The sequence below is a fragment of the Diadema setosum genome, chromosome 4 (genome assembly GCF_964275005.1).
Source record: "Diadema setosum chromosome 4, eeDiaSeto1, whole genome shotgun sequence".
NCBI lineage: Eukaryota > Metazoa > Echinodermata > Echinoidea > Diadematoida > Diadematidae > Diadema > Diadema setosum.
In genome coordinates, this window is record NC_092688.1 from 38,643,042 (window position 1) to 38,663,854 (window position 20,813).

General features: G+C 37.1%; 1 protein-coding gene across 1 annotated transcript; it reads left to right on the plus strand.

The window, feature by feature from the left end:
• Positions 1-12,237, plus strand: LOC140227851 (fatty acid-binding protein, liver-like). The gene is made up of 4 exons (XM_072308244.1): positions 1-158; positions 9,058-9,230; positions 10,682-10,801; positions 12,220-12,237. Exons 1-4 carry the CDS (start codon positions 83-85, stop codon positions 12,235-12,237), a joined length of 387 nt encoding a protein of 128 aa, XP_072164345.1. The 5' UTR covers positions 1-82.
• The last annotated feature ends 8,576 nt before the right edge of the window (positions 12,238-20,813 follow it).

Genomic DNA, 20,813 nt, shown 5'->3' on the forward strand with positions numbered 1-20,813 from the left:
GCGAGCATTTTGTGACAATAAACTTATCTGGCTTCCTCGAGATCGTGGTATCGTCTGCTAGCTTCACTTTCGACCAATCACTATGGCAGCTGCTGACTTCGTGGGAAAGTTCAAGCTCGAGAAGAGCGACAATTTCGACGAATTTATGAAGGCACTAGGTGAGAAAATGGCTCCTTGTGGAGACGAAAATGTGGGTGGTTCGGTGAATACCGTATCATCTGTGTAGGGCCAACCATGTCTCGCATCTCGGGAACCTTGCCCGTGCCCGTGTAACTCGCGGTGCTCGTGCATGTACGACACTCGTAGTATGATGGTGTGCTATATACTGTGTAGCGTGCGTGTGCATCATGTATTTATCTGTCTATTTCTTTTGAAGGTGTGTGTATATATCCGGTTTATATGTGCGAGTATTTTTCGTAGTGATACTAGAGTAAATGTAAATACAATGAGCAGAGCAGAGCAATTTTGACATTAGATACATACAGTACAGTTGCAGTTATTTTTGTAATGTGAGAAAATATATATTGCTAGGAAATGCTCTAGATGAAAATAATGATGCGTGTTGATTGTTCTCATTTTGTGCATACACTATATGAAACTTGCCCTTTTCACTATAGTTGCCATCTCTTTCTTTGAAAGCAAGAAAGATATATAAAGAGAAGAACAAGGAAAGAACAGACCCATTTAGCTGCTATAACTGGAGCCTCTCCTATAACCAATTTATATGTATTTTGTCTTTATGGTTAAACTACCTGCCAATCTATGATTTGCATCCATGAATCCATATCTTTTAGGCTTTTATATTCTCAGCATAAGCAATCATGATTCACTTCACTGTGTTTTCTTTATAAATATATACCTACATCTTCCATAGATTTATATCTACTACTACTATGCTAATATCTTTTTTCTTTTCTATATGTCTTTCTCTCATTCTCCTGATATGTTTATATGTGCATATAAATATAAAGATATATATAGGGCTGGAGATGGAGATGGTTATAATCATATGATAGAGATAGAGAGAGATGAATATCATATATATAGTGTATGAGGCTGAATGCACTATAACAATATAAGCACCGACAAATTCTGAATTTGCCCCGAAGGTCAGTTATATTCAATAAGGCCGCAGGCCGAATTGAATATAACTGCCTGAGGGCAAATTCAGAATTTGGAGGTGCTCGGTACTTGTTATAGTGTAATAAGATGTCATGCACTATGTGTTATATAAAATAGCATACATACCCAGGCGAACCATACGAAAGCCTAGATCACTTTAGATTCTACACTTGCATGACGTGTCTAGCGGTTAGACAATACCAGTTTCTTTGAACCTGTGACCTATGTAGACAATATCCTGAAAATCCAAATTCAGCTATCGAGTCTAAGGTCTATATCTAGATCTACACAGTGCAAGTAGGACCAACTTTAGATCTACGAGTGACAGAGCTAGTTAACACTAACGTTAGACCGAATAGGTCTATTATTCGTATGGATGTAACACCTTAGAGTGACGCCCTACTTACTGCACTGGGTCCAGGACCAGGACTAGATGATGTATTGTAGGATTAGGAATCTACTGGATATAAAAACAAGGCTCGTGCCAGGCATTGTAGTCACCGTTGCTGAAAATGTGGATGCCGAGAGTGTGTTAGAAGTTCATTGCGTAGCGTGATCAAAGAGCGCTTAGCGTATACCGTACATACGCTGCCCATCTACGGGGCACTTCCACGTAGAATGTACGGTGAACTATTTGCTCAATGGTCTTGGAATTTTTTTGGCTCTAATTTTCTTTTTCTTTTTTTTTAACAGCCTATAATGTAATCTTTTCCTGTCAGGGATCTCCAGGTCTGATTTAGGCTTTATGTACAATAATGGTTTGAATTACAATGCTAAAGATGTCTCGAGATGAGTTGAGAATGTGTAGTTTTGAGGGATGATTAGATGAGTAAATTTTGATTGTGTAGGATAAGGTGTGACTTTTGTCGTTGAGTAAGAGGGTATGGTCCTCTTTCAGACCTGGGGACCCCACTGGGAGAGCCACTCTCCCTGGGTGTGCTATGAGACGGGGGTCTTTGAGGAAGCTTTGCCTTACTACTTATTGATGAATCATGGTGGTTCTCTTTTTATATTATCTCTGAATTGCTCTTGTCACTTTTTTTCTTCCTTTTTTCTTTTTCTCGTTTTTGCTGATTGATGATTAGTTGTAAATATTGTGATTTCGAAATAAAACATATAAAAAAAAAAAGTAGAATGTACGGTGAAAGCAGCCCAAATCTTGGGTTGACTTGCTTAATATCCGTCGGATTGATTCCTTTTTCAGAACAGTAGGAGTCTAAAATTCGTACGGCGTATTTGATGACATCCTATGTTTTCTTTGTGTCCTTATCTATAGATCAGTCTCTGGAAAAGTAGCGAACCTGCTGTTGTTTTCAGCTTCCATGTTTAAATCTACCGCTGAAAGTCTAGTCCCACACAGATCAGTTGCTGGCATAGCCAGCGAGAATCGAGAATAACGATAATATCAAGCAAAGCATATCGCGGTTGTGGCGCAATCGCGTCGATAAGATGCGGGATTCAAATACTCGATGATTAAAGTGAGGGAGCAGAAACCGATAGTGACATCGATAGTGGGCTATCGTTTGCAATCGTTATATTTTGCATGCACTATAACTTTTGTCATGCACTGCCGGCCTGTATCATAAGTATGTATGCTATTTTATATAATCATATATGATGAATGAATGTTTATCAGACAATCTGAAAGTAAAATGATGTAGACAAATGGCTGTTGTATGTATAGCACATGACATGAATGCATTCATTGTAATTGTGTAACGTATGCACTAATCAGCAGATCTGTGTCAACCCGTTGAGGACGAGTCCCGAGTATACTCGGGCAAATGTCTAAGATGGGAAATGCGTGTTGTAGCAAAATCAGTCCGGTCCTCAAGGGGTTCAAGTGTGATGGTGTTTTGTTTCTGGATGGTGTAACTGATCGAGTGTCCTGGGCCCCGTTGCTAGAAACTTTGCGTTTAAACGCAACTTGCAACTGATTGTCACTGACCATTCTGATTGGCTCAGGGTCTGCCCTATTAAGAAGACATGCATGCAACAATGATTTTGATTGGCCAGTGACAATCAGTTGCAAGTTGCGTTTAAACGCAAAGTTTCTAGCAACGGGGCCCTGTACTCGTAAAACCATGCTAGAATCCCAACCCAGATTCTGTGTGGATAATGAGAAAGTTTGGCCCATTGCCATGGCATGTGTATATTCCCCCCACTGAAAAAAAAAATGTAATGTAATCTTTACTGAGCGTATTGTCATTTGATACTCCAGATAACTTCCCTGAGAGTATTTTCCTATTCAACAAAGGCTGTCCTACCATCCTGGCTTGAACAATGAATTTCCCAGCCTTCACGACCTACTGTAAAGCATTCATTTTACTGAGTTGAACATACCAAACTTGAACTTGTGCATGGATAGGTCTGCAATATAGGTCATGAAAAATTTGCACAAATTGCACCAATGTTTATTTTGAATTGATTATGTCTTGTTATTATGTTATTTTATGATTGTTGACTGTGCCATTTTTTTTTCTTCAACAACTATGATAATTCTCAAAATCTGTAGTTACCCTTTGCCAGATTAATCAGTGCAATGTTCATTTGTTGTTTTGTTGCAGTATTTTTGAAATGTCCCATTTCATTGTATAACTTGCCCAAATGTTAGTTGACCTGTGTTATCATAGTACATTGTACTATGATGGATGGATACTTTTGAGTAATCTTGCTGTTTTTTTTTTTTATAACCATCAGTATATTAACTCATTTTTTAATTCATTCATGCAAATTGAAGATTGAAAATCAACTGGTTCCAAGACAGTGTTTGACTTTAATAATGGGTCTTTTGCATCATAAGTGTAGTAAAGATAATTTTGAGTAAATTTGGAAAGGATTCAAGCTTCAAAGACTACAAAAATTGTACTCTTTGAGTCAGCATTGCATTCCCAGTGAATAGGATGAGACAGTCAGGCATGCAATGAGAGAACATCATCTTTATTTTTTGATATAAGGAAGTATGAAGCTTGGAAACATGCACTTCCAAGATTACTCTCCCTTTGAAAAAACAACAACAAAAAACATCAACAACACAGAAACACCAAAAACAATGAAATTTGTGGTTCCCAAGGTCATGAAAAAGAAGCAATGCACAGAACATTTCTATTAAATACTACCCATTAAAGGACAAGTTCACCTTCATAAACATAAGGATTGAGAGAATGCAGCAATATTAGTAGAACACATCAGTGAAAGTTTGAGGAAAATTGGACAATCGATGCAAAAGTTATGAATTTTTAAAATTTTTGTGTTGGAACCGCTGGATGAGGAGACTACTAAGGCTTGTGATGTCATATGAGTACAACAGTATAAAGAAAATGTAAAGAAAATTCAACATATTTTCACTTTTTTCGCATAACAAAAGAGCACTTGACTTGCCTCTTTCTAAAGGCAGTGGGAATAATATTACCCATAACATATGTCAGTAACGAGTCAAGGGAATGTGTACTCATTTCAAAAGATGAAATTTTGTGAAATTCTCTTTATAAATATTTTCCTTATATTGTTGTACGCATGTGACATCATACACTGCAGTAGTCTTCTCATCCAGCGGTGACTGCACAAAAACTTCAAAAATTCATACACATGTAACTTTTGAAGGGATTGTCCGATTTTCCTCAAACTTTTAATGATGTGTTCTACTAATATTGCTATATTCCCTCAATCCTTATGTTAATGAAGGTGAAGTTGTCCTTAAATTGGGAGGGCTTTTCTGTTCAAGTGTGTAATATTGCTCAACCAGCAGGTAGATGGATTTAAGTCATGAATGATTAGTTTCAAAGGCTTGTCTTTTAACCATATGTTTTCTTCATTAGTACTACTCCATCTGATCAGCATGAGTGCAGGCACCATTGTTTATATGTCCCCCCCCCCCCCCCCTCTCTCTCTTGCCCTTCCTGTCACGTTTCCTGGTCATGATGAGTAAGGAATATTTCTCATGCTTGAAGACACAGTACAATTCTTTTATTATCAATTTTATCACTTTTTTTTTAACCCTTACTGTATTTTTCTAAACATCCATGCAATAGAAGATGTATAACACTGACTGGCCAAATTGATAAGTTCAAATTTAAGCAAACATGAATACAGAAATGATTTGTCCTCAGATTTTACATCCACAGGGTGGCATCACAGAAAGCACTTAATGTGGAAATGTCCGAGCAATGACAGATTTTGAAGGAAATATTATTTAGACAGCAGTTACAAAATAAAGTAGTAGTGGTAGTTGTTTAGTATTTAATGCCACAAATGGCAGAAGTAATAATGATAAGAATGATAAAGAAATTTGCCCATTTCTATACAGATATATTACTTGTTACAAAGACTACAATTAAAAGCATAATTTACCATTTGCAGATGAAATAAAAACCCAGCATTAGTGCTTCAAAATAGTTCTAAAATGTGAGTTAGGGATAGAAACAACTAACCAAATGTAAAAATTTGAACCAGTATAATCGATGTTAAGTATTATTAAATATAATACAAAATTTGAACAGTAGTTATGATATAAGTGTTTCCAGACTAAACCGTCTAGAGTTATGGTTTAATGAGAAAAAATAGTGATATCCCCTTATATTTCAGGCTTTATTGCAAAAATGTAATATGGTAGGATGTTTTGTGATACAACTGACCTACACATATGCATCAAAGTGATATCTTGAACATTTTTTAAATCACTGTTCCTAAAAGTATGCAGGGCTTTTAATATCCAGGGTCTTCTACCTGAGCACTTTCTAAAGTGGAGGTGAGGTAAGGATATCATATGCTATGCCAGCATAGGCCTATCTTCCTAGTATTGTGCATTCTGATTTGATTCATTTTATTTCTCTCTCTCTCTCTCATGGTGTCACTAATTCTCTTTAGTTTTGGCAATAGTAATCTACATCTTAAAAAGATAAGAATTTATCCATTTAAGACTGAAGTTAATATGGAAAGAAGGATTATTTATAGACACAGCAAAAGTTTAAGTAAATAAAGCCCCTTTTTTCAAACCCCTGGTGTACAGTGATATTTGCTGTTCTGTATGTTGTCTTCACTATCAAAATGTAAAAAGGGACTTTGATTTCTAGACTAATTTCATAGAGAAGTTCATACAGAAACAAGCATCATAGCTGCATATCATCAAGTACTTTGCCTGATTTTATCTCGCAGAGATTGGACTAATCGAAACATTTGTTTTTAAGTGGTAATCTAAAATAAGATTATGGTCCACTTTATAGATAGGATGATTAAATATATGATATGAAGTGAGGCTTGTTATAGACATCAAGGCAATATTTAGGGAGATAAACTCTGGACTTTCTTGAATGTGCAGGGAGTATAGAAAGGGTTACAAGTGTGTTGTGTCCTGAACCTATTTTTGGTCTCTGACTCGCCAACACAGATTTGCGTACATTGTAGACACAAATCCCAACTCTGCTTAATGCACTTGAGTAATCTGTATGATAAAGGTCACTGAGATTACATGAACAATCTCTCTTTTTCACTCATCAGTCATCTACTGTGTAAAACTGACAGATAAGGGAATACACTATGAATGAGAAAATGAAGGCTTATTGTAGAGCTCTACAAAAAAGGTTTTGAGAGATAAACTCCTGATTTGCATAAACACCTGATGGTGTTTTACAAAGTCCAGTGTCCATGCAGCGATTATACCATGCTGTACCGTGTCAGATTGTAGATTTTGGCCTTTACCAACACAAAACCAGGATTCTCTTAAAAAAAAAAAAAAAAAAAAAAATCATTATTATATGAGCAAGATCAAGAGACTGTAGACTAATATAAAAGATAGGGTTGACTTAAGAATTTAATTTTGAAAGAGAGATTTGTGGGTTTATTATATAGACATTGGCAAGGTTCATAATATGTTCAGTCAATAAATAGTGTATCATCCCATACTGTACTGTGGAACATAAATGTCCTTCAACTCCCCTACAGCTAATGAGACAGTCATATTACTATTCACATTATTCCAGCTGTGCAGGGGCCCAAGGCAGTGAAAAAACATGTGGTGTCTTTTCCTCGCATTACACATTAGCTCCATTTAGTAACAGGCTCATTAGGCATTATACAGTAGTACTGGTTGTGCAGATGGGTGATCATTACCATAAATGTGCTCTTAAATGCAGATATCAAAAATCTGAAAATCATGGGATTTGGCCTAAAACTGAGAAATACACCCTGTATGACATCAGCTCGAAGATTGAAAGATGAGATATCTATCTCGTTATTGGGAAGACAGCTACCTGTAAGTCAATATGAGAGTTCTCTGATCTCTAAATTATACCCATTATATGCCAACATGGTTTAACAGAAAAGCTGGATTTAAATGAATTGAGCTAATTGAACTTACCCATTATTTTTTTTTTTAAACAAACTTTCATATGCTATGTGGTGTTCTGGTACCAAATCATGTGCCTATGTATGTGTGTGTGAGTACATGTTAATGCACAAGAGATGTGTATTCTGTATGCTGAATTGTACACATGTGATAGATGAATGCTATACAATGATATATTATGTATATAGTATTATCTATGAAGCAAGAACTTAGTGAATGGTATAATGACTCAGTATGTGAAATGAATCACGTACAATGCCTCTTTATGCCTGCGACACGAAATGGTGCCGGAGGCATTATGTTTTCGGGTTGTCTGTCCGTCCGTACGTACGTCCGTCCGCATTCGTTCACGCGATAACTTGAGAAATATTGACTGGTATTTTACCAAACTTGGTCCAAGTATAAAGTATGATGGGGCAATTATTTGATTAGATTTTGGGTGGATTCGGCCAAAGGTCAAGGTCAAATCATGAAATTGTATCCGTTTACGCGATAACTCAAGACTTGATCGAGTAAATTTCACCAAACTTTGTCCGAGGATGATGTATGATGGGACAATTACATGATTAATTTTTTAGTGAAATCGGACAGAGTTCAAAGGTCAAAGATCAAGGTCAAATTTTAGAATTTATCTGTTTATGTGATAACTCAAAACTGGATGAAGCAGCTTTCAACAAACTTGGTCCAAGTATGATGTATGATGGGGAAATTAGTTTAGGAGATTTTAGTGACATTGGGGAGAGGTCAAAGGTCAAAAGGTCAAGGTCAAATGCTAAATATGTTGCTATTTCCCCCATATCTATGCAATGCCAGAAGGTATTTTATTGAAACTTAGTGCAGACATGTACTACTGCGTAAAGATTCTCCGGAGAGAGTATCATGTCATAAGGTCAAAGGTCAAAAGGTCAAAGGTTAGGTGAAAATGTTACAATTTCACTTTTCTCGCAAATGGTTCAATGTATAGGAACTTGGTACATATGCATGTATTGACTGGCAGGGATTATCTAGGGAATTTAGGGGTCATGGGTCAATAGTCAGGGGTCAAAGGTCAAGGTCAACTCCTCAAAATTTTACTGTTTCCCTCATATACTACCGTTGTATATGCAATGCTTGCATTATTAGTTTTAAAACTTAATATACATTACTTAATGGAGATTCTCTGGGAAATTTCCAGCCAGAAGGTCAAAGGTCAAAGGTTAAGGGTCAAAGATCAGGTTTAAATGAAAAAAAAAAATCTATTTTGTACTGTAATTAATAAATTGACTCTTTCTTCGTACCTTGAAAATTACTCAATGCATAAACATACATGTATAGCAGGGTCGGTCAGAAGTCAAGTGAAAATCCTCAATTCCCCAAATATGTGTACCTGCACTCTTAGACAATTATAGCAAACCCAGTTTGAGGAAAGGGAACATTCAAGACATTTCTGACAAACCTGTCATATCAGTATTTTGCCAGTTATGTGAAACTGTCATCACACATTGTGAAGACATTGTACTATACAACTATTGGGATAATCATGCATTATGGCGGAGGCATCAGTCGCCATAGCGACATTTCTAGTTTATTTTTGTTTTCTCTTATATCTTTAGGTGTTGGGTATGTCCTCCGCAAAGTGGGCAACTCAGTGTACCCCGAGCTGACCATTTCAAATGAAAATGACCACGTCAAACTGACCTCGGTCTCCACCTTCAAGACGACGACCTTGGAATTTGACCTCAACAAGGAATTCCAGACGACGACCGTTGATGGAAGAAAAGTCAGGGTAAGTTTCAACAGTCAACTTGGCAAAGTATTCAAGTACACTGTTGAAGGACAATATTTTTGTTATATTGCATGGCAAAGATTGGGATACCAGGGATATACAGTTGTATAGTGCACGAGTTAAGGCCAATATTGCTCCCCATGATATTGCAGTGCAAACTGTATGCAAAGGGTGCCTCTCACTAGTTTGTTGGAAGCCTGATGCCCCCTCTGGCCACTGTTTATACATTCATATTAAACTTCTCTTCCCCATTTTTACCATAATGACATTTAAATGCCAGAGCATGCAAACAAATAGGTTCTTTGCTTCTATTGTGTGACACGGCACTTAACCACACACTCAGTCACACACCATAACCACACGCCACAGGTCGCCATGTCAATAACCATCACACAGCTCATCAGCATGTCCTGTTGAAGGCTTTGAAGAGACAAAAGCTTGATGAAAATGCGGAAGATAGAAGAAGCTGCATCTGGAATGGCAGAAAAATAGTTCAAGAGTTTTATCGCAAAACGAGCCAACTTCATTTTTGTCAAGCTGAGACATTTGTGATTAAAGCTGCTAAAAAACATACAAAATGATAAGAAAATATTGAATATTTTTAATCATAACTTTTAGATTTTTCCTTGTTATGTTACAAGTGAGGTATCACCGGAAATTAGGTTTTACTCTGCTCTCTCTGACGATGGACATATTTTAAAATGTTTGAAAATGGCGCTTAGCCCATTTTGCAATGAAACTCTCCATTTCTCATGCCAATATGAAGAGTTTGTTTGCAAAAACCGATAAGTCCATATTTGTCAAATGGAGATATTTGCTATTAAAGGTCAAGAAAAATAAAGAGAATAATAAAAAAATCTTTGCTTCTTTTGACCATAACTTCAAAAATATACCTTTATATGTAGTGACCAATATATCATTTAAAAGGTATTATTTTGTACTTTATGACAGAAATCGTACTTCAAAATCTTCAAAAATGGACATCGGTTTTTGCAAACAAACCCTTCATATATACCAATGTATTGTATAATAATTAATATGAAGAGTTTCTTTGCAAAAACCAATAAGTCCATATTTGTCAAATGGAGATATTTGCGATTAAAGGTCAAGAAAAATAAAGAGAGTAATAAGAGAATTTTTGCTTCTTTTGACCATAACTTCAAAAATATACCTTTATATGTAGTGACCAATATATCATTTAAAAGGTATTATTTTGTACTTTATGACAAAGACCGTACTTCAGAATCTTCAAAAATGTACTTATCGGTTTTTACAAACAAACTCTTCATATGTATCTCTATGTGTATGATATGTACTGCTTTATATTACCAGGGGGAAAAAGTTCTCACCTAGGTGCAGGATTTTAAGCATGGAGTGGTGTATCCCCTGAATTTAATATCTTAAGAGGAAGTGTATAGACAATTGAAATACACTCTGATCTGTGTTGGCAGTCTACGGTGACCTTGGAGGACAAAAAGCTGGTGCAGAAGGAGTACCCTCTGGAGGGCAATGATGACTCAAAGAACTGTGTCTACATCAGGGAGCTGGATGCTAATAATGACCTCAAAATTGTGAGTGCAACATACGTCTCTCTGCTCCTCCTCCTCCTTCTCCCTCCTCCTCTTCCTCCTCCTCCTCTTCCTCCTCTTCCTCCTCCTCCTCCTCCTCCTTCTCCCTCCTCCTCCTCTTCCTCCTCTTCCTCCTCCTCCTCCTCCTCCTTCTCCCTCCTCCTCCTCTTCCTCCTCCTCCTCCTCCTCCTCTTCCTCCTCTTTCTCCTCCTCCTCCTCCTCCTCTTCCTCCTCTTTCTCCTCCTCCTCCTCCTCCTCTTCCTCCTCTTTCTCCTCCTCCTCCTCCTCCTCTTCCTCCTCCTCCTTCTTCTTCTTTAGGATAATCTGCCTCCTTCAATCCTGACGATTACTGTAAAAGTGGAGATTTTTGGGGCGTTGAAATTTTTGTGCAATTCATGCAACCCAGAAAGCAGCGCGAAAATAAAAGCTTACAAATATTTTTGCTTGCCATATGTACCAGTAGTTGATGTCTTGATTCTGCGTAATTAAAAACACGTGAAACTCTTCTTACCAGGCGGAGCGCGAAAAATTATTCATGTGAAAATATCGACTTTACAGTAAAGGAAATGTAACTTGTTTGTGTGAATCACACCTGTATGGGGAGAATTGTGCCAATACTTGGGTGCAGCAGAACCTCATTTTAATGAGGACTTAAACACTGTGATGACAATTTTCTTGTATTATCAAGTTTATCACTATGCCAGAGTACCAAAAAAACCCCCACAAACAAACAAACAAACAAACAAACAAACAACAAAAACAAAACAGAGAAATATAAAGAGTTGGGTCCTGTAAAATCACCTTGTTGTAAAGAGGGTTTGTTATACATCCAAGATATTTAAAACAGGGTTCTGATGTATTCTGTGGAGATACCATGATTTATAAATTGAAACCCACAGAGTAGAATCAATTTTTGAGAACTCCAGAAACCATTCCAACCCTAATGCCAGTTTCTTTTAATTATCTTCTCATTTCTATTCATATTATATGTGACTATGCATCACAAAACCAACAAAACGTTGCACCCACTGATTTTGTGTGAGGACTGAAAATAGGTGAAATGGGTCAATCCAGCCAATCTTGAGTTTTTACATATTTTCTGAAAGAGCAAGTCTTCTTCTACATTATACTAAAGTTTGGGATCATAAAACTAACAGGAAATTGTGTTTTTAGCAGTTTTTCTCGATTTTTTTTAGTAGAATAGTGTGATTAGGTGTGTCTTATAGAGTTCCCTTTTCATTTCTTAAAAACCCTGTCCATACTATTCACTTTCAACTCCAATAACTTTAGAAAGGATGATGCTACTCCTTTGAAAGTTGGCATTAATTATCCACAGAATGTGTTAGTAAAGCATGCTCAATCCTTTCATTTTTGTTGCTCCAGTGGTTTACATTCTGTTTTTTGTTCCATTCATTGCACAGCAAGCACAGCTTGGGTAAAGATTAAGTGCATGAATAGATTCTGTACTTCAGAGCCTTTTTTCTCAGTTCACACTTCCAGAGTATGTGCTTTCTTTCCAATCTTTGGATAGGTTAGGAGAGTCCATTTGAATTGAGTTATACATCATTTTAAAGCTTAAAGTCTGCTCTTTCAGAATCTGTTCTCAACTAAAAATTCGTGTCTGGAGACTTTTTGTTGGTTTTGTGATGCAGTCCGATCACTTATCATTCTGTTCATATTACTCTGTACATATCATATAATAAGTCATCTTTTTTTTTTCTTTTTTACCAGTTTCAGTGGATGTTTTTTATTTGAATCTTACGGGCCTATGTGTGAAGACATCAATGATGCCCTCGATAGTAGAACAGAGTTTATGAGTATTCAGGATTTGACAGGCCTGTTAGATTGATCGCAGGATCTAGCGGACAAGAAAAAATACAGCGTAACTGTAATCTGATAGTACCCTGTCATTAAATTGTCAGCTCAGATGGATCATGTCCATATTGTTGTAAAATGAAGAGAAAAAAAAATGACAAGATATGCAAATATATGCAGGTACATGACGGCTCAGAATATCAGAGTTCAGCAGAGTTCAGCAATTGATAGAGATGGTTGTGATGAACTTTACTGTGGCAGGGTGTGACTGCACTGTGAAAATATGGGAAAATTTAGAATTCCAGAACGTCATGTTATTTACCCGAGTGGAATGAAAGATATACAGTGTAGTGTTTTGATTGTTGGATCTCTATATTGGTTTGATCGACATATATTTCATTTGATTGAAATTGACATAAACAGGAAATACATGTATTGATCACCTTTGCTATCAAAGAAAAACCAAAAACCTGAACCCTGTATCAACTCTGCCAAAAATTTGTAACATCTTGAAAACAATTTATGGACTAAATGGGAAGTTTTCCCACATTTGCATGGATTCAGTGTATCCAGTAAGATTTTGTCAACACTCTGATCAGACAGTAAAATTGCATTTACATTTGGACCATCCATCGAAAAGATTATGAACTTTTGTAATTTTGGTTTAATCCATGTGGTGCCATATCTAGATGGAGACTCCAGATCAATTTGGGATGTCACAATGTTACAAAAATTGAGAATTATCACAAAGAATTATACACAAAAATTGATATTTCTAAGGCAGCAGAAAGAAAATTTGAATATTATCATCATCATCATCATCTTTTTTTATCATTTTTGACATGTTCTTTATTTGCTATTGTTTGATTGCCTTTCTTCTTATTTTTGTTCGTAACGGGACATGTATTTCGCTTTTCTGTCTTCGCAGACCTGCACTGTGGGTGATATAGAATGTGTACGACTCTACAAGAGATTAACCAAGTAGAGCGCCCTCTTCCATCACCCAGACGCCATTCTATCATCTATGAATCGATTGTGGAGGCCCGAGTTCTTCCTTCATTGTTCTGTCAGATGTGTGAATATTGTTCAAAACTCCGTTACCTTCGTTGATCTTATACATGTGTCTTTTTGTTTACTGCCATGCCCTTTACAATCATATATCGAATTACGTCTGATTATCTTGTCACTATATTGATTCTTAAGTTATTCTAAGTTCTTTATGATATACCCAGAATATTGGACAAGTAGTCGCTTCCAAATGTTTGTTTTTAATTGGTCTTCGTAAGTACATCATTATCGTATCAGGGTAATGGATTTTGTTTTACCTGTAGCTATGATATGATGGCATTTTCATGTAATAGTTGCTGGTCAGGTGTTCTGCCAAAAACTTTTTTTTTTTTTTTTATTATCTTTCAAAGATATTTTTTCCTTTGTGGATGTCATGTGGAATATCATGATAGTGTTTGCAATATGAAACTGCCATCTAATGCCAGCAAAAGACATCATTGTATCGTTATAGCCATGCAAATGTAGTACATGATTGTGTATCATATTCATCATTTGTATAGCACCAAGTAACTATCGATCGACTGTTTAGAAACAAAAAAATTGCACCTCAAAGATGGCCAAATTTGGCAGATATGTGTATGACTTCATTTTATTCTTGCCATTAACTTTGGCCAGAGATATCATAAATGCCTACTGCATCTGACTCAGAATGGTGAATTAGGAACATCACTTTTTCAAAGGTAGCTTGTTAAAGAATGGATATTCATGTTAACACATTAACACACAATCACACACATACATGTAAGCATGCTCACACACACATACAAATACATGTACGTGTATAGCGTACCGGTAACTCACAACATAAATGCATAATAGATACATGTACTGTACACACATGGAAACATGTACAGTACATGTCAAGCAACTTGTCAAGGAAATAACAAGCGAGATCCTACAGACATTTTACTGCCAAATGTGTCGGTCACATCATGCACTTCTCACGAGTTCAGTTTAGAGATACTCTCAAGATAAGAGGTCATAATTATAGGATTTAAAGTTGTCTCTGTTTAAACTGTAACCTACACACTGATAAAAGGCATCCAGGTCACCCACTGAATGAGATTTCTAAAGTTAGCAGCAATTTCCTGATAATAGCCCACTACAATTTAAGTCAACTGTCCAATCACCATCCGTATTTGTGTGTAGGTTGGTTTCTGAGATAAGGTATGCTGGGTCAATTATTAATTGGCCATGCTGTCTGGAAGAGCAAGGTCATGTGTTGCAACTGAATGGCAAATTGCCCAACATCAACGTAAGAATTTAATGAATAATTTCATGAATTTGAATAAAGGTCATGTGCTGTTTAGCTGTCAAAAAGTTACCTTTTTGCAAGATTTTTTTCCGTTAACTCTTTATGTGCCATGGTATAAATCCCCTGTGTGCCACATTATTCTGAGACAGCAATGTAGTTATGCATTGCAAAAACATTCTGTTTTCAAATCTATGTAATTCCGTACAGATTTCTGTTACCCTGGACATGTAATGTACAAAGTTGTAAAGAAAATGCCAAGTTTTGCCTTGATGTACATTGTATGGCAAATCTATGGTTGTACTTCTTTTAAATGACTAGTAGCTACATTATTGTAGAGGCATGACTTTTGCACACAAAATAGTAACGAAATTTACTCGCAAATCCAGTAGGAAACGCCGTTTGATAGTCAATCATTGCATAAAATGCAACCTACATGTGACAGAAATGGAATTGCGAGAAATGCATTAAGTTTTTATTGTAGTGTGGCATTTGGCGATTTATCGATCTTTTTGGGTGGGTTTGTGTGTTTGAGCAGAATATGTGAAGTTGGCTCGCCGTCGACTGAGTCGGGCGTGCGAACTGGCGCATAAAGAGTTAATGTCCTATTACTGTGACTCAACATTAAATTGTCATTGACTTCGTATCTAGAGATCAGGAAGAGGGTGGGACATGGAAGTCGTCAACACTTGAGATATTTAATTTTAGAACCGATTGTGAGTGGGTTTTTTTTTTTTTCAAAATTCCACTGAGTTTTCGACTAATCACTTTAATAGCTTTTGCTGCATAGACATACATGTTCGTACTTGCACATTTTGACTGTAATCGCTGCAGTGTACAATATCATTTTATGCAGTGAGCATCCATCCGGTACACAAGTAGGTAATGATGAATTACCAAGGTATACGTAGCTGCTGTCTGTATAATAATATGTTGGTTGGTGTGCAAAATGTGCTTTCATGCACAGTTCACAAACATTCCGTGACAGCATATATTACACATTTTTGAAACTGTATGACCAAAGGCAGTATAAATCTAGTCCATGGATTTTATGATTGAATTCCAAGTGTGTAGATGCATACGCCAATGGACACCCATTGCAATATAGTGAACATGTGCAAGGTATGCCCATATCGGGCTTGTCCATAAATGGACTAAATTTAACCTGTGGACTAAATTTAAATTGTGGATTTTGATTCAAGAATAGTTTTGCTAATATGGACCTTAGATGTGTTCAATGCAGATTTGCTTCCCATGTGAGTACAGTCCTGTAGTCTCCACCATTTAAAGCTCAAATGATTTGTTTGTTGGTTGTTAAAAAAAGAAGAAGAATGTATGATGAGAAACTGCAGTACCGGTACATGTATTTCCACCATCTCTAATTACAGCTGTATATGCCATATCAACACTGAAATATTCCCACAGGGTGTGCTGATGATTGATTACATAACAATTATTTAATGCATTATACGTTGATGCTGTAAAACATGAATGTGATGATTTAATTGCGGGGTGGTAGGTCGGTATTATTCGCCAGAGAAGCGAGAAGGTACATGAAGATCAAAGACGGAAATTCTAGAGAGATTTCATCCTGTAGATCATGAATCACAAGGGCCTCTTGTTGCCAAAGACTCACCTTTATAAAAGACTACGGTGTAGCTGGCATTGAAAATATCCACTAACATCCGTAGGAATAATCTGGATATCTCATTGGCCCATTCACATTGTACAAACAAGTGAAGCCGTCGTGCCACTATATTACCACACTTTACGCATTTATGCACACATTTTCCAGCAGAGACTGTCACGAAGATCATGTGGTGTTGTGATGTAGACACAAGTGTATGGGTGATGTGCCATAGTAAGATGGTGGCACAGTGGCTTCAAAATGATTGGCCAGTGAGGTGTCCAGATACTTCCTATAGAGATTAGTGGAAATAATTACACAGGGAAATAAAAAAACAAACAAAACAAAAACAAATAGTGACTTTGCAGCATTTTCACTTGTTACCATAGCAATGACTATGGTATGATTCTTGTGGTCATTAGAAGTTGTTCTTATGGCAGGTTTGCAGTGCGAGCTGCCCATGTTGTTGATTGTATTGTTATAATGTTTTAATTCTGCTTATGTATAGTAATGACTGGGGTACACTCATTATGATGCTTTAATTATTTCTTGCCAAGAGCATGGTGCTCCAATTTTATCAGTAAACATTGCATGTGACAAAAAAGATTTACCGTAATCATGAAAACACTTCTGCCAAAGCAATTTTTTTTTTCTCCATGTGAATTGGATCAAATAAACATTTTCATGGAAATAGGTTTATGAAGTCTGGTGGTACTGTAGCACTTTTTTTTTTCTGCTTCCATGTAAGAAAAAATTGCTTTGATAATACAAAGTGTGGATATAGCTTCCAAAGATCAAACAGGTAATATGCACAGGTGCAAATTATTTCCAAATTTTTCCTTTTTAATGTGCTCTTCCATGCTGCAATGCAATTCCCAACGCTTGTACTATTTGTTCAGCTCAGTTGCAATGCCCATATAAGTTACATATAGACAAAGCAAAATCAAAGATTTATATTATATTGGATGGCTATGAATGGGATACCAGGAAATATTGCATGAGTTAGGGCCAATATTGCACGAATCAAAGATGAGTGCAATATTGGCCCCAACGAGTGCAATATTCCCTGTTATAAAATGGGTTCAAGAATGTAGCCAATAGGAAGCGCTGAAATGAGTCACATGTGCTTCCTTTATTCTAGTCCCATTGCACTGCGTGTTAAATCCTATTGCCGATCGTCTGTGCGCTCGGCGGCTCCTTCATGATGAATTGCATGCGTACGGCGCGGGGCTGTCAATCCTGTAAACAACTTCTAGCTCGGGCTGCTGGCCGGCCAGCCTTTCTTCCCTTGGCCTTGTGCATAACATGTGTGCATGTGGCGTACGTATACTCTACACTTTGTACAGAACAGTAGACCAAGCGTTGTGGGACCGGACGCGTATATGGAGTCACTTTGAAGGGCAAATCCAACGATTTAGCAGGTTAATTCTCACGCCGTTTTCAGAGTATGTTGTCTAGTAGGCCTATATGAGGAGTCTATATCAAGTCTTTAAGGTAAAGGGTGCACATTTTATGTAAAATAAGTAAGTTTTCATGCGGGAACTAAAGTGTCCGGAAACCCAACCCCCCATTCATACTTAGACGTCTATACTGCATGTGCGGGATTTCCGAGTGCGACGTGCGTAAATGTTCGGGACGAACATTTTCGGACGTCTTGACGTGCAAAGGTACGTGAAAAACCCTGAAAAATGCTGTTAGTTTTCGAATTTTTGACCCATTTTATAAAACAAATGATGCACAGGATTATTTCGTGGCATTAGTGGAGGCGTAGCTCACTCTCGGGTATTTACAATGTAGTGCAACATGCACTCGGCTTCGCCTCGTGCATGTTTCACAATTGTAAATACCCTCGAGTGCACTACGCCTACACTAACGCACTCTATCCTGTGCATCATTTGTATAGTATTCCATGAATCAAGGCCATCCAATATAATTATTATCATCTATACAATCAAGTAGTGCAAGCATTTGTAAACTGCACAAAATTACCTGGCTTCTACTCGTCTTTGAAGTTGACTCGGCAGTCACATCCCAGCACTGAAAAGGGGAAGCCCCTAAAACTGCGTACATGAAACTAACAACTAGCAAGATGCTTGCGCGCTTGTGAATTTATTGTAACAAAAACGACGCGCACTAGTAGCAAGCGTTTGCGCATTCAGCAAGTGCTCGCGCAATAGACGAGACAGAATTGAATATGGTATGATCTTGAACGGTAACAACGGTAGCCTATGGGGAATTAATACGTTGGCCTATGCGTTTCGTTCAATATGCTCTGATATTGAACGGTAAAAATTGAGCGGACTACAATGCAGTACGCGTTTTTAATGCGCCGCTAAAACGTCCTATATAGATGATAATCTGTGATATTCCATCTCATGACAAATGAACTTTTTCAAATCGGCAGGAAAAGTTCGAGACATACTGGATCATACGTGACCAGATGATATTATGTATGATATATGTAATATATGTGGTATATTTTGCAGCGTGAATAATTTCGCGGCTCTTGTGAGTCAACAAAGTCAGTGAAAAAAAGTGACTCGCAAGGGTGTTGCCTCCCGTTACAGAAATGCACTATATACCACATTCAATGCGAAAAATCACTTAACTTTTCTCTTGAAGACGGACAACATACTTGTTTCTCGTTTCATCATAGTGCAGTTCTCAATCTCGAAATTGTATCGAAAGTACCAATTTACAAGATGTATGGTGCATACAGTAATGTAAGTGTATTGGAGACATGTATGCCATCTTGTCTGTTCTGTAATGTGGGCCTACTCGAGTCTGAAATGATAATAAAAAAAAAAAATCAATGACTTCATGATTTCAGGAAAACCAGCCTCACTGTATACTCTTTGGTGTCTGTTACAGTATGTCATTACATTGTAAAAAGTGATGTGATATACAATTTGTAGCCCATAGTTCACACACACACACACACACACACACACACACACACACGCAGACGCAGACACAAACACAAACAAATATACAAAATTGTAAATACATATATACATGTATGCACAACAACAACAACAACAACACACACACACACAGGTGAACCTCACAAAGACCTTGGGACCACTGAAATTTTGTGAGAGTGGGCATCTAGTTAAAGGTACAATGTAGGGAATCCCATTTGCATGCCTTAAATGAAGAGTTGTATAAATACAGTGGTATGTTGAAGAGAGTATCATTTTAGAAACTCCCATAAAGTATTGAAAGTGGAAGGTAACATTTAGTACATTTTTATTGACCGTTAGATTTTGAATTGATTTTTTTTTCGGGGCTCACCGTAAATTCCAGTACAATACTAGGCTACATTTGCAGACCCATGCACTGCATGTGTGTCCATCATGTATATTTTGTGAAAAAAGTTCATCAAAACTTACAAACATTTCTATATACATTCTTGCCACACACTCTATATGTTATTACATCAGCTCTTATACTTTTAGATTTGTGTTTATAGATAAAAGAATACAGAAGACTGCAACAAAAAGGCTTAAGTGTGGCTGACACACAGAACTACTGAGTAGTTGAGTTTTGCGCATTATTCAAATTGTAGATAACTCTTGACTTCCAAATTTCTCAGCAGTGGCCTAAACAAGTCCCCTGAGGTTCATATTTAATGTTTTGCTGCATTTTGGGAGGTCTGTAAAAGGTATCCCCTATCTTTAAATCAGGGATTTAAAAAAAAAAAGAAAATTAAAAAATGAAAGGACCTGCAAAATTGCCTTGTTATACAGTATCATAAACTCCTCATGACACTTCTAATTGCACATGACATAGACCGTCTCAACTTAAAATTGCCACAGACCTGCACAGAGACTGTGAATGCGGTACAGTCCGGATTCTGCATCCCTGCTGTCTTCATGTAGGCATGGCAACAAATTGATATGAAAGTTCCATCTTATAATAACCCACGGCAAACAATACAGTGGAATCCCATTACACAATGTAAGAGTGCATTTATATATCACAAGCCTGTAGTAACACAGTTACTTTGCAGGTCCAAACTCTGTATCCACTGTACTTCTTAGTTGTTTTTTAAAACCCCAAATACAACAAGGTAATTTGCATATTCAATGTAGTTCAAAGGTCCTGAATGGAACAACGTTCCACGCCCGACAAGCACAGTCCACTTGCCAAACAGAACCACTGCAGGCACCACAAGACCAACATCCCCGACTCAAAACACTACCATGCCGAGACAAAGGAAACGTTGGATGCAAACAGCACAGTGAGCGATA